Genomic DNA, 11,919 nt, shown 5'->3' with positions numbered 1-11,919 from the left:
AAACCACGTTCTGCAACCATACACCATTTTCAACTAGATTTTCTTGCTGATTTCATGTTGTGCATTTAGTGTAGACCACATTTTAACAAACTGAAGACCTGCTCAGTCCCCTGGCCTTCCCCGGTGGTGGTGAGGACTCTCGGGAGGACCGTGGAGCAGGGCTTCTCAGAGGCAGCTTCAGAACACCAAGGAAATGAGAAATGTCGCCAGCTTAATTTGCACCCAAATGAATTCTGAGATGTTTCTTTTTAACAAAATGCTTTATTTCTATTTCTTACTGAGATACATTGTTAGATATACCTGTATGAAATATCAAAAAGGCATTTACATGCCTTGCTTTAACTCGCTGGTCACACAAAGTAGGTCGAAAAGACCTGAAATAAAGCAAAACAGAAACCAAGTAGTATGAGCCTTTAGGAGACACATGAAGAGAATCACTGTTGGTTTCTCGTGCACTGTGTGGCACGTCATGGTTAGTAGTCGTCGTAGTTGACGCTGGCTCCGTGCCTAAAGGAGTAGGGGCTCCGGGGACCAATCGCAGAGTCTTCATCGTAGTGACGTTGGTAGTAATCACCGTAGTACTCGTGCCCATTTCGATCTCTATTAAGCCAATAGGTGATGTCATCTTCAAATTTCTGGAGGAAAATAGAATGACAGAGAATGATTCAAGGACACACTCTGCTAAGACCACATCTGACCTATGGCTTTTCTCTATGGTGGTTTTTCTTCGATGATTAACAACTCTTACGACACCTTTGCAAACTTTTGCCATACTCATTCTAAATATACCCCGGACTTAAACATTTTTCTCTTTCTTGGTAAATAAAGCAAACATCTGCCAAATACAGTGACAACTGACCTGACCTTCAGACCGCATCTCACCATGGCAGACACTATCTTATGTCCCATTCCTGTGCCTGGCTCTCTCTGTATTGCACATTGTAGATGCTTAATAAATGTCAGCTGGATTAAATCAACCACTGCTCTGGCCTATCATGGCTCCACGGCAGAGTATTTGGGGCACTTCGGTGACTCTCTCATAGCTGTGTTGTTGGTTAGAGTGTGCGCAGGTGCATTTATTCATTCCACAAACACTATGAAGTGGGCACTGTGTGTCAGGCCCTGTGCTGAGCACTGGAGCACTGCCCAGAACAACAGAGTCTCTGCCTGCAGGAAGCCTACAGTGCCTGAGAGACAGATACAGGCACAGAGACAGTTGCAATTAATAAAAATAAAAGGGAAGGCGGACTGAAGCTGAGTAAGATGTGTAGAATGAAGTTCAGTTCTCAGCTAGGGCAACTGGTCTTTGCTATTAATCCATTTTTTAAAGGACAAATTTTTCTTTGGTGGTGGTGAAGGTGCAAGATGAGTTTAGATTGGGCCTCCTCGCATGTGTCAAAGCTCAGGACGTGGCGAGAGACAGTGTGAGGGCAAAAATGTGAAAGCAAAGATGGCCCCGCAGAGTTGAGCAGGTCACAGTTTTGGGTGCAGCTCCAGTTTTACTCCATGTGTGGTCAGAGCATCCCTGCATCCAAATCACAAATGCAGATTCTCAGGCACCAATCACTCTACATCTGGATGGAACTTTCTGGTCGTTGGGTCTCAGCAGTCCATTTTAATAAGACTGCCAGTGAATACTAATTAATACTTGAGAACTTCATGAGGCTGAAGCCCCAGCCTGGCCCGTGATTGTGGTCTCTGTGGCCCAGCGGCCATCTACTTTGGGTAAGCGGTGGGCCAGCTTGTGCCATGCTGAAGGGCATGAGTCAAATCCCTTACCACTGTTCGTTACACCTAGTGGCCATGTCATCTCCTGAGCCCATCTTAGCCTCTGCTTTGGATAGGGGGACACTGACTCCTTTGCCTGTCTCCAGCCTTTCGTTTCTCACAGTATTACATTTTTGGCCATACTGAAGTCTTGCTCTTTGGGTTTTCTCATTTTATATGCTTGTTTGGGGTTTTGGATTAAAATATAAATTTTCAATAAATTTTTTTTAAATGATGAATATAGAAATAATGCAGACTCAGATTTTTAAAATCTGTATGTAAGAGGGGAACAAAGAAAAAGGGGACCATCTCACTCCTTTGCCGAAGACCACCACCACCAGTAACATCTGGACGTGCTTCCTGGTAGTCTTTTTATGCATATATAGTTATTATAATCTTGTTGGATTCTCATCTTTATTCTGGTTTGGTCACCAGACATTATTTTAGCCATTTCCCCATGTTAACTCCTAATACCCATTTTAATGATGGTCATCAAAGAAATGCAAATTACTAAAAGATAATATACATTTTCATCTATCAAATATGTACATATATTTTAATTTTCAGTGAGAACACCAGATGCTGCTGAAGATTCTAGAAAATGGGTGCTCTCATATGTGACTTATGAGAGAATGCAATTTGACAATACTTAGAGATGCTTAAATGTGATTGTACCCTTGCCCCGGGAACTTCACTGGGCACCATGTGTTCCTAAGTAAAGGACAAGCTACACACAAAGATGCTAAGTACTTAGAATTATGCCTGGCACAGGGTTTGGCTATAAGTGTTTAGCTATTTGTGCAGCAAACAAATAAACAAAAAATTATATCTGCGTAACAGACACACAGGGAATAACCAATATGTCCAATGGTTGGGAATGGGAAGGAAATTATGATACAGCCACATGCTCTCATTTTATGAAGCCATTAAAAATGATCTAAAGGGTTTAATTTTTTTCACCTATTGCAGCATTTTGTATCCACCCTCTACATGAATCACGTGCTCATTTAGAAGAACACCTCCAGCTGCCCCAGTTGGAGATGCTGCCTGTGAACAATCCATCTGCTCTCCGGCTGGGTGGGCAGGCTGTGGGTTCTCCCCGCTACATCTCGCAGAGAGCTCAGTTTGTCCGTCACTCTGCAGACAGACACCTCTGCAGCAGGACCTGTGGTTTTAACCCTGCTGCTGTTACCTGTACCTACACCCCAGCCGGGAGTCTGTGATTATAAACTCTTTTTCCTTAATTTGCTGAATTTGTCCACGAATGCTATCTAGGCATAATTGTAAACCATCTTTCCCACAAGTGCATTGATGAAATTTCCCCAAAACATCTGCAAAGACCTATCTCTCTTTAAAAGTCACTTTTCATCTCTTCCCATTATCACACAGGTCCTTGCATCCATATGTTTCTGACATTTTTTGAAGTAAATCTGAAAAGGTTTTGGGGGCATTCTGAGTTATTTTAAAGATGACCACACAAAACTGTTCATCCAAGTTAAAAGGGTTCAGGGGAAAATCAGTGTCTCGATGAACCTAAGTCCCAGCCACTGTGGCCCCTGACTTCTTTGGATCCTGCCTCCCAAACACGTCCTGGCGGAAACTTCCAGCTGCTGTGTAGACTCCTCGTAATGTCATCCACTGCCTGATAGTGCTGGCCATATAAAGGGGCTCATACTCTTGGAATGAATGGAAAATCCTCCTTTTCTGTGAGCTGTTTCCCGACCCAGGCCTCTGTCCGCACCACCCCGCCGGGAGAGCCCGGCCTCCAGCAGGAAGCAGCACCCACCGCTTCGTCGAAGCCCATGTAGAGGAACTGCTGGTACCACTGCTGCACGTCGGGCCGGGTCCGGTCCCACAGCTGCCGCTTCTGGCGCTTCAGGCTGCCGAGGAATTCTTTGGCTTTGTTCTCATCGACAGCCACTTTAGTCTTGGCTGGAGCAGGTGCTGAAATGAATCATCGATTCCCCAGCCCCGATGCACAAAGAATGATTTCTCATCGGGGTGAATCACCGTTATACACCCCGCCCCCGCCCCCATCACGTACAGAGTGGCTTTGACCCTCAACTTCTATGTGTGTGCGGTGAGATGCAGCCTCACGCTTCCTGTTACTGACCGCTCCTACTTGGGAACAGCCATAGAAAGGGACGCAGCCTAACCTTCACCTTCTAGGTGCTCGAGGCAGAAAGGGAACGCAGCTCGTGCCCTGCAGCCCACTCTCCACGCCCAGCGCCAGGCCTCGCCAGCGGCTAGCGGCGCACCCCTCGGGCTCTGTGTTCAGGAGACAGGCTGGGTACCAGTGCCACACGGGTGCACAGTGCATGTTCATGGTCTGTGCACACAGGAGAGGGCCGTGCCTGCTCAGGAGACTACGTGCGGATGGAGAACTCGTGCTGAGCAGGGGCCAGACGGCGCCTAGCCGCACAGCTCCGTTCTCCTATCAAGAAGCCAGAGCACCCGGCGCCCCTGCGAGCCAATGGCTCTCGGCCTCACAGGCTCACTGAGGATCCGACTGGGTCTTGAAGGGTACTGACCCTTCACCTCTGCTTCCTCTAACGTCCTTCCATCACAGTCTCAGTTGTTTGAAGGGGACTGCTTCTGCAGGGTGTGCTCAGGGGAAGCCGCTGTGCCATCAGGCTTGCGGTCTAGTTCTGAGCCCCTGTCCCTTCATCTATAAAACTGGGCCGACAGTCTCTATCTTGGTGGTGTTAGGAAGAATGCACAGGATAATGGAAGTAATTCACCCGATGTGTCTGTGGATCACATGGATAAATATCAGCAGGGTTTGTTTTTTTACAAACCCTTTAGGGCTTGTTACATTGTTTTGTATACAGTAGGTGCTCATTATGTGTTTCTTGGTTTGAACTGAGTAACGGCTGAGGGATACACACCTAGGTGACGCTCCTGTAGCCACACAGCACAGGGAGGGGGACCCTCTGAGCCACCTTGGGGGTGGGGGATAAACCAGGGCTTCGTGGGTGTCTGAAGTGCTGGGAAAACTCCTGGGAGCCCCCCCCCAGGAACTCCTGCCCCTGAGTGGAGCCTCCTGTGCTCCAGTCACCTGCGGGGGTCCCTGGGGGGCGCCAGGGAAGTATGGGAAGAAGTGCTCAGGGCTGCTCTTTGCGGGGTGGACTTCAGCCTGCTAGAATCGTTTCTAAAAGGGATACTTAGTTTTACGGATGCAGATGAAAGTTGGGAGATGGAAAATGACATTCACAAGACCACACAAGTGAGCCAGCTCACCTAACTGACTACAGTGGGCCCAGAACCTGTATGTTGTGACTCCCAGACGTTCAATTTCTACATTTTGCTGCTGTCCACCACATTTATCTTAGGAGCATTATTCACAACAGAGGTTAGTAATAGAAAGATTTTCCTGTTTCTATGCCCTTCCCCAGTAGCTAACTGGATGTATAGGCTACCACAGCAATGCCGTCCCATGCCCACCCCGCCAACTGAGGTTTTGTGTGCTCTGAAAGATAGGCTCTAAATTTAGATACGTGTTTCATGGTTCTGAAATAAAGAGCATTCAATTAACACTGTAGCACTGTTTCTTTTGAGTCCACACTGACAGCTTTCAGAAAAACAACCTTCAAACATTTACTGGCAATAATATTTATCTAATAAAATACCACAGCCCCTACCCGTACAATAAGCCCTTCAGATCTTCTAACCTTTTAAGGAGTAAACACTTTTGATTTTCCAAATACAAGACTCCAGTGAGCACACTGAATATTACCATTTCATTTCCATCCAGTTAAGAATGCATCCCTTATCCACTTGGGGTATATTTACCTTCTCGTTTTTGAAGCATTAGCTTGAGTTTATTTCCACTTATGCCACCTAAAAAAATGAAAATTGAAACCAGTTTCAGAGTTACACTGTACCCTTTAAGTTATCAAATGCAAAAATCAGAGTTGGAAAAAAGAAGTGCATGCCCCACCTTGATTTGGCAACATGGTAGTTTCGCATTATTTGCTGCTTGCTACATTCCCTGTCGTGCAGGAAAAACAATTCAGCTTGCCCAGGGCTAATACTGGCGACAATGACCATGGCTGACCAAGGGCATTATGATTTGAACTAGTGCCTAGGAAAAGTGACATTGTTCTTTTAGCCTCTGTCTCATACGCCACATCCCTGCAAACCTTTATTTCGTGGTATAATGGGTTGAATGGTGTCCCCTCAAATTCATATCCACCAGGAACCTCTGAATGTGAGCTCATTTGGAAATGGGCTCTTTGCAGATATACTTTGTTAAGGATCTCATGATGACATCATACTGGATTTATAGTAGGCTCTCAATCCAGGGACTGGTGTCCTTACAGGAAGGGGAGAGGAGCTAGGGACAGCAGCCGTGTGAAGACACAGGCAGGCAGGAACGGGAGTCAGGCTGCACCAACCGAGGAATCTGCCTTAGTGCTCTAAAAAGTCAGCCTGGTTTTCTAGCTTGCCCGACCATCCTATAATCAAGCATTATTTGTACCATTTACTGTTATTGGTATTCAGTTTTAAAAGTATTTCTAATCAGCATAATCATTTTAATAGAAAATAACATGTCTGGCCTGATAGAACACCCCCTCCACCCAGTGAACTGCTCTGAGGACTTCCAGAAGCCTCTGCACACAGAAACAAGGCCTGTCTCAGAAAGAGTGAAACCAAAGCCCCTGGAGACAGCACCCCCAGAATCCTAAGTACATCTTCAGGCGTAAGGAACTAGAGTCTGGCCCCAGGATGGAGAAATGCATTGAGGTGGTGGCCGCCACCTTCTTCTGGATTCTTAACCTCTCAGTCCACGGACAGGCTTCAGGGAGTCTGGAAAGGTATCAGGAATTACATTTGTATCTGCACAGGCACAGTTTTCTGGGAATAGGAACCATAGCTTTTGCCAGACTCTCGAAACTGTCACCCAAATAAGATTAAGATTTCTTGCTTTATTTGTCAATAAAATGTCAGTATAACTGGAAAAAAAAATTTCAAAAAGAGTCCCTGCTTAAAGAATTTACTTTGTAGTTGGGAAGAAAAATAATCATAGCCAAGAGTCACAAACTGGTTGCCCATACCTGGACTCGATCTGTGGATGCATTTTATTAGCATGCCCAGTGTTTACAAAATTTGAATTTGAACTCTTCTGGGCCTGGGTCACTCAGCACACCCAGGGTTCACGAGCAGCCACCTCACCTACCCGCCCCTGCAGACATTTGGATTAGACTGCTGTCCGACTGCAGGCAGGGTGGTTGTGCCATCCAGGGAGCCTGCTGGCCTGGTTGCTGAGATGGAATAGGGAACCTGCTAGAATTTACTAAGCCTATTTCCCAATAAGTGCCTCCCTCAGGATTCCTGGGTAGGGTGGCCACACTTTCTGGCTCTCCAGGGAGAGCCCCAGCATATACCTATTATCCTGGTAAATTAATGAGAGTGCCTCCTTTCGCTCTCAAGTGTTGTGGCTTGCATGATAAATTAAATGGCTACCCTATTTTGAGAGGTTTAATGGCATGGAAATGGCTTGGGGAAATCTCTAGGGACCACACTGAAGGGCAAGGGACAGAGGTGGTTGCTGCCCTCACATCCTACATCTCAGCAGGAGGGCTGAGAGCGCACGGCTGAGAGCGCACGGACGTTGAGCGGGGCTATTCGTGCATTGCGCGTGCCCTGTGGGAGAGCTATGTTTTCATCGTCTGTGCTCAGGTCAGTCTACACTGATGTGTTCGTTTAAAAAGCAACTGCAACCGCAGGCTGCATTAATCACGACTATAGAAAAAAGGAAGCAATTATCCTGCTCTGTTCGGTCACTGCTCTGAGCAGACCTCCCCTATACCATTCTGTTCAGTTCACAACATTTCACACGAAGAAGGTCACAGAAAAACTGGAGTTGCAGTCAAAGGAGGGGACCTAGACATTTGTTATATGATAGAAAACTTAGAGGAATTTAAGCGTTTAACCTGGAGAAATGAAACTCGTGGGAGGAGAGCTATGGCTCTAAGGGGCCACTGGGTCATAGGATAGGGCATGAAGTAAGGTTTCCAACACCTGGGCAACCACCTGAAGATGGAACAAGTGGCCCCAAGAGGTTCCTGAAGAAGGGAACTCCAAGGCGTCTGAGCATAAATTAAAGAGGAACACCGGCCCAGGCTCCTGCAGGGGCAGTTACCTAGTTAGATGGGGGGAGGGCTATCTTAAAGGCTGTGCTTTCCTTCCACCCTTAAGAGTCAATGAAGAAATCTCTGAAAATATTTGCCAAGGCAGACGGATTCATTCCTTGGCACTAATATTAGCATTCATTAATATCTTAACATTTGTCGATCTCTAATAGCTCACATGGTAGCACATACAGAATTAAGTACGGTCCCTCCATCTGTTTGCCTTCTGTAAAAGTGCTTAACAATTAATGAACAAAATGTGGTCTGATGTTGAAATAGACATTTAAGCATTTGTGATGAGGCTGCAATTTCTTGCAGCAAATGTGTGTCACTACCACTCCAGAAATGAGAGCCTCCCCAGACCTTACCTAGACAACTGAAAAGCACAAATAAGTCCCAAAATATGAATTATGAATGCTGCCACTGTGCCATTTACTACACACTGAATTACATATTAATATATACGATTGGACACCACACTAAATTTGTTTGAAAAAAGTGATAAAGAACAATAGTAGCTGTGATTTTTTTTCCTGTAGTATGGATTTTTTACCCAACATCATCAGTTATTAATTCTAGGCTGCGATGATAGCAAGCCCAAATTCATTAAATCCAGCTACCTGGCATTTGATCTGGCAAATTCAGAACTGCACGATGCCCCTCTTGAAGGCGCTAAATATTAATAAGTTGATCAAGAAGGGGCCATGGTCATTTTCTCCATTAAATGTTTTTGGGTATCATAAAAAGCCATCTTTGGGACTCTACATAAAGATTTTATGTCATAAGAACTTTCACATTCCAGCCTGATAATGATAATGTGTTAACTGACTCCTGTCACTCAGTTCTTGGTATGAACTAAATAAAATTCAAGTCCTGAAAACGAATGGCTCACTGGCCTTATTCAGACGTGCTTGTTAAAATGGGGGGAATCAAGAGGGGGAGGCAGGTAAATCATGCAGTGGGACGTTATTGATTAGCTTCACATGCGGTTGTAATTGAGAACAGTAATCCTCCCCATCTGAACAAGCCGGGCTGCTCTAGCAACCCGGGTTCCACCCCAGGGGACTCCTACTGCATGACTCCGCCTCCCCTCAACCTGGCTTTCATACCTGTTTTGAATAAGCAAAATACAGAAACTGAGCAATCAAATGAGTTTTCCTTTTTTCAGACGGTGCCCAGCTACTGGGCAGTGGGGACAAGCACCAGTTTCAGGCTCCTGGGCAAGTCACTTCACACCTTCCAGTCCCGTTTCCTTAGCGGGTCACAATACCTGCCTCCCGGAGTTGTCAGCTTCAGAGCACTCATGTGTCCATGAGGCCACTTGTGAACCATAAAGGCTCATAGCAACACAAGGCGGTAACTCAGGACAAAATGTACAGTTTCAGATGGCGTTTCTCAGGTGGGATCTGCGGACCCCAGGGTTCAGACGTCTGGCACCCGCCAAACTGCTTCATTCTGGGTGTGCGTGTGAATGCACTTTTTACAGAGAACCAACAGGGAATTTTCAGAGTTTTGAACAGATTCGCTGCTGAGAGCTCCATGAAGTAGGAAAGATAAAGCATTACTCCTTTAAGAGCGTTTCCCCTCTCTGGGGTGTGAGGCCTGCGCGGGGCTTTGCAGACTGCAACTCAACCCAGCCAGGGAAACGCAATGTCCACTCTGTTGCGCAGCCACTGCCTGGAAGGAGGTCGTGGTGATGGTGCCACTTGCCTCCCCTCCGTCCAGGGAGCACCACTCGCTTAAAGCCCCGCTTCCCATTGCCCCTTACGTTAAGCCCCGGAAACATTTCTTACGCACAAGGTTACCCAGAAGAGACCCTCCCCTTGACCTTGGTCCTCTCTCCACCTGCCCACGGGCACCACTTCGCACTCGTGCAAGTGCAACCCCAGACCTGTGTCGGGTCGCTCCCTTGGCCCTGCCTAGGCTAAGGATGGGGCCCTACTCCCCAACCCCATCACCAATTTCTCTCCCCGGGCATCCTGGCAGCGCAGCGCTGGTCCAACTCCACCCTCGGGTGAGCACCGCTCTCAGCATGGTATCGCCCCACTCACCTGGGCCCAGGCACAGCAGCAGGAGCAGCGCCAGCCCGATCAGGGCCAGGACGGCGGGCCGCGCGGAGGAGGCGGCCATGGCGGCGGCAGGTGGGCAGGAGGGCGAGGGGCACACGGCGAGCTGCTGCAGGAGGACTGAGCGCGGGAGAGGGGCGCAGGCGGGCAGGCGCTGCTGCGAGTTATCCCTGCGTCGTCGCTGCCGGGGCGGGACCCGGCGGGTGGGCTCCGGGCCAACGGGCTGCCGGCCAGGCGAGCGCCACGGAGCGCGCTCTCCCGCGCCCAGCCCGCGGGAGCCCCGGCCCCCATCTCCAAGGCCAGGGATGCTTGGACGGAGGGGCCCCTGGAGAACCCGGCGGCGAGGTGCCACGTGGCCGACGCTGCCCGCTGCTAAAGCTGGGTTCCAGCGACCCAGGGAAGGGCTGAAGGCATCCAGGAGCAGGGAAAAGAAGGACGACCGGCCCCCCTCCCCCGCCATGCCCTGGGCGCACTTGCCCGATCCCAGCGCTCGGATCTGTCCCTTGCTCCCGCTTTCTCCCCTGCCCCAGCTTCACTTGGCGCTGCTAATTCTTTGCCCCCTCCTCCCCCATCTCACTCACTCCTGGCGGCTCCTGGCCTTGCTCCTGCCTGGTATATAAAGTGGCCTTTGGAATTTCCTTAATTCCTGAGTTGCGCTTAACGGTGCCTTTGGCAGTGCTATGTTTTGTGATATTTTGAAAGACTCCACAGTCTGGGTTCAGAGCTTCAGTCCAGGAAATCATCGCACCCAAACCACTCCAACAGAAAAGCCGTTGAGAAACCAGGTCTGTAATCCAGGCACACTCCAGTGATACTAAAGTTGAGGCCGGATGAGAAGGCAGAACTTCATCCCAGCACCAGGCCTGTTGAAATACAGGGGACACAAAAGGCGGTGTGGTGCAGTGAACAAAAAACTAAAAGAAACTTATGCCAACTGACTTTGAGCAGGTCACCTGATTACTCTCTCTAGGCCTGAGCTGCAAAAGGGCTAACTTTCTGCCTTTCCCATCCCAGATCTGCCCTGAACTCAGCTGATTACCGCTTTTCTTCTTCTAGGTTCTCATTTTTATACCTTCTCGTCATATAATTAGCTCTCCATGTAATGCACTTGGATTTCTCTAGCAGGCAGGAGAAAGATGTCTTTTAACATTAAGTTAGCAAAGGCAGATGGTGGCAGACCAGTGAAAAAAGTGTGAAGTGTGGCTGAGAGTGAAATAACAGTGCTGCCCAAGGTGCGGAGAGATGGAAGGATAACATCATACATCCAGTTATGTTGGGGAAACGCTCAGGAACCCTTGAGGAAACTGTGGAATGCAGTATAAGATTAAATAGAGCAACTAGGCATGCATTTACTTTTGCCCGAGGACAAGAAATTTATCATTAGGAGGAAAATCAAAGCAAATAAAAAGCCAATGCCCTGTTTGAATTGATTTAGAACAGCAGTCCCCAACCTTTTTGGCACCGGGGACCAGTTTCATGGAAGACAATTATTCCATAGACCAGGGTAGGGGGATGGTTTCTTGATGATACAAGTGCATTACATTTTTGCACACTTTATTTCTGTTATTATTACATTGTTAATATATAATGAAATAATTATACAACTCATCAGAATGCAGAATCAGTGGGAGTCCTGAGCTTGTTTTCAGCAACTAGACAGTCCCATCTAGGGGTGATGGGAGACAGTGACAACCTGAAGTGTGTTGCTTATGTCCAGTCCATAATCTCTTTTTGGTTGCTGTCACTGCAGAAAACCCTGTTTCACAAAGATAGGATGTTGGAAATGGAAGCAGGCTTTTCAGTGCGTTTGTGGCAAATCTCAGGATATTCTGCTTGACTTTAATCCAGAACACATGGAGATTTGAAGTTGTCTCAAATTTTTAAGGCCACCGTCATTTGAGATCTCAAGCAGTTGATCCTCTTCTAGCATGGACAGAGTCCATTTACCTGGC

General features: G+C 47.7%; 1 protein-coding gene across 1 annotated transcript; it reads right to left on the bottom strand.

Moving 5' to 3' along the window:
• Positions 1–241: 241 nt before the first annotated feature.
• LOC105826317 (chromosome unknown open reading frame, human C2orf40) lies at positions 242–10,132 on the bottom strand. The gene is made up of 4 exons (XM_012664275.1): positions 9,953–10,132; positions 5,560–5,607; positions 3,554–3,711; positions 242–635 (listed from the first exon to the last, which is right to left on the bottom strand). The coding sequence occupies exons 1-4, from the start codon at positions 10,029–10,031 to the stop codon at positions 474–476; spliced, it is 447 nt and encodes a 148-aa protein (XP_012519729.1). The 5' UTR covers positions 10,032–10,132; the 3' UTR covers positions 242–473.
• Between the last annotated feature and the right edge of the window lie 1,787 nt (positions 10,133–11,919).

Source organism: Propithecus coquereli, unplaced genomic scaffold (genome assembly GCF_000956105.1).
Source record: "Propithecus coquereli isolate 6110/MARCELLA unplaced genomic scaffold, Pcoq_1.0 Scaffold88, whole genome shotgun sequence".
In the NCBI taxonomy this organism is placed as follows: Eukaryota; Metazoa; Chordata; class Mammalia; order Primates; family Indriidae; genus Propithecus; species Propithecus coquereli.
Note: the sequence above shows the minus strand (reverse complement) of the source record. Positions and strands in the feature narration are given on the sequence as shown.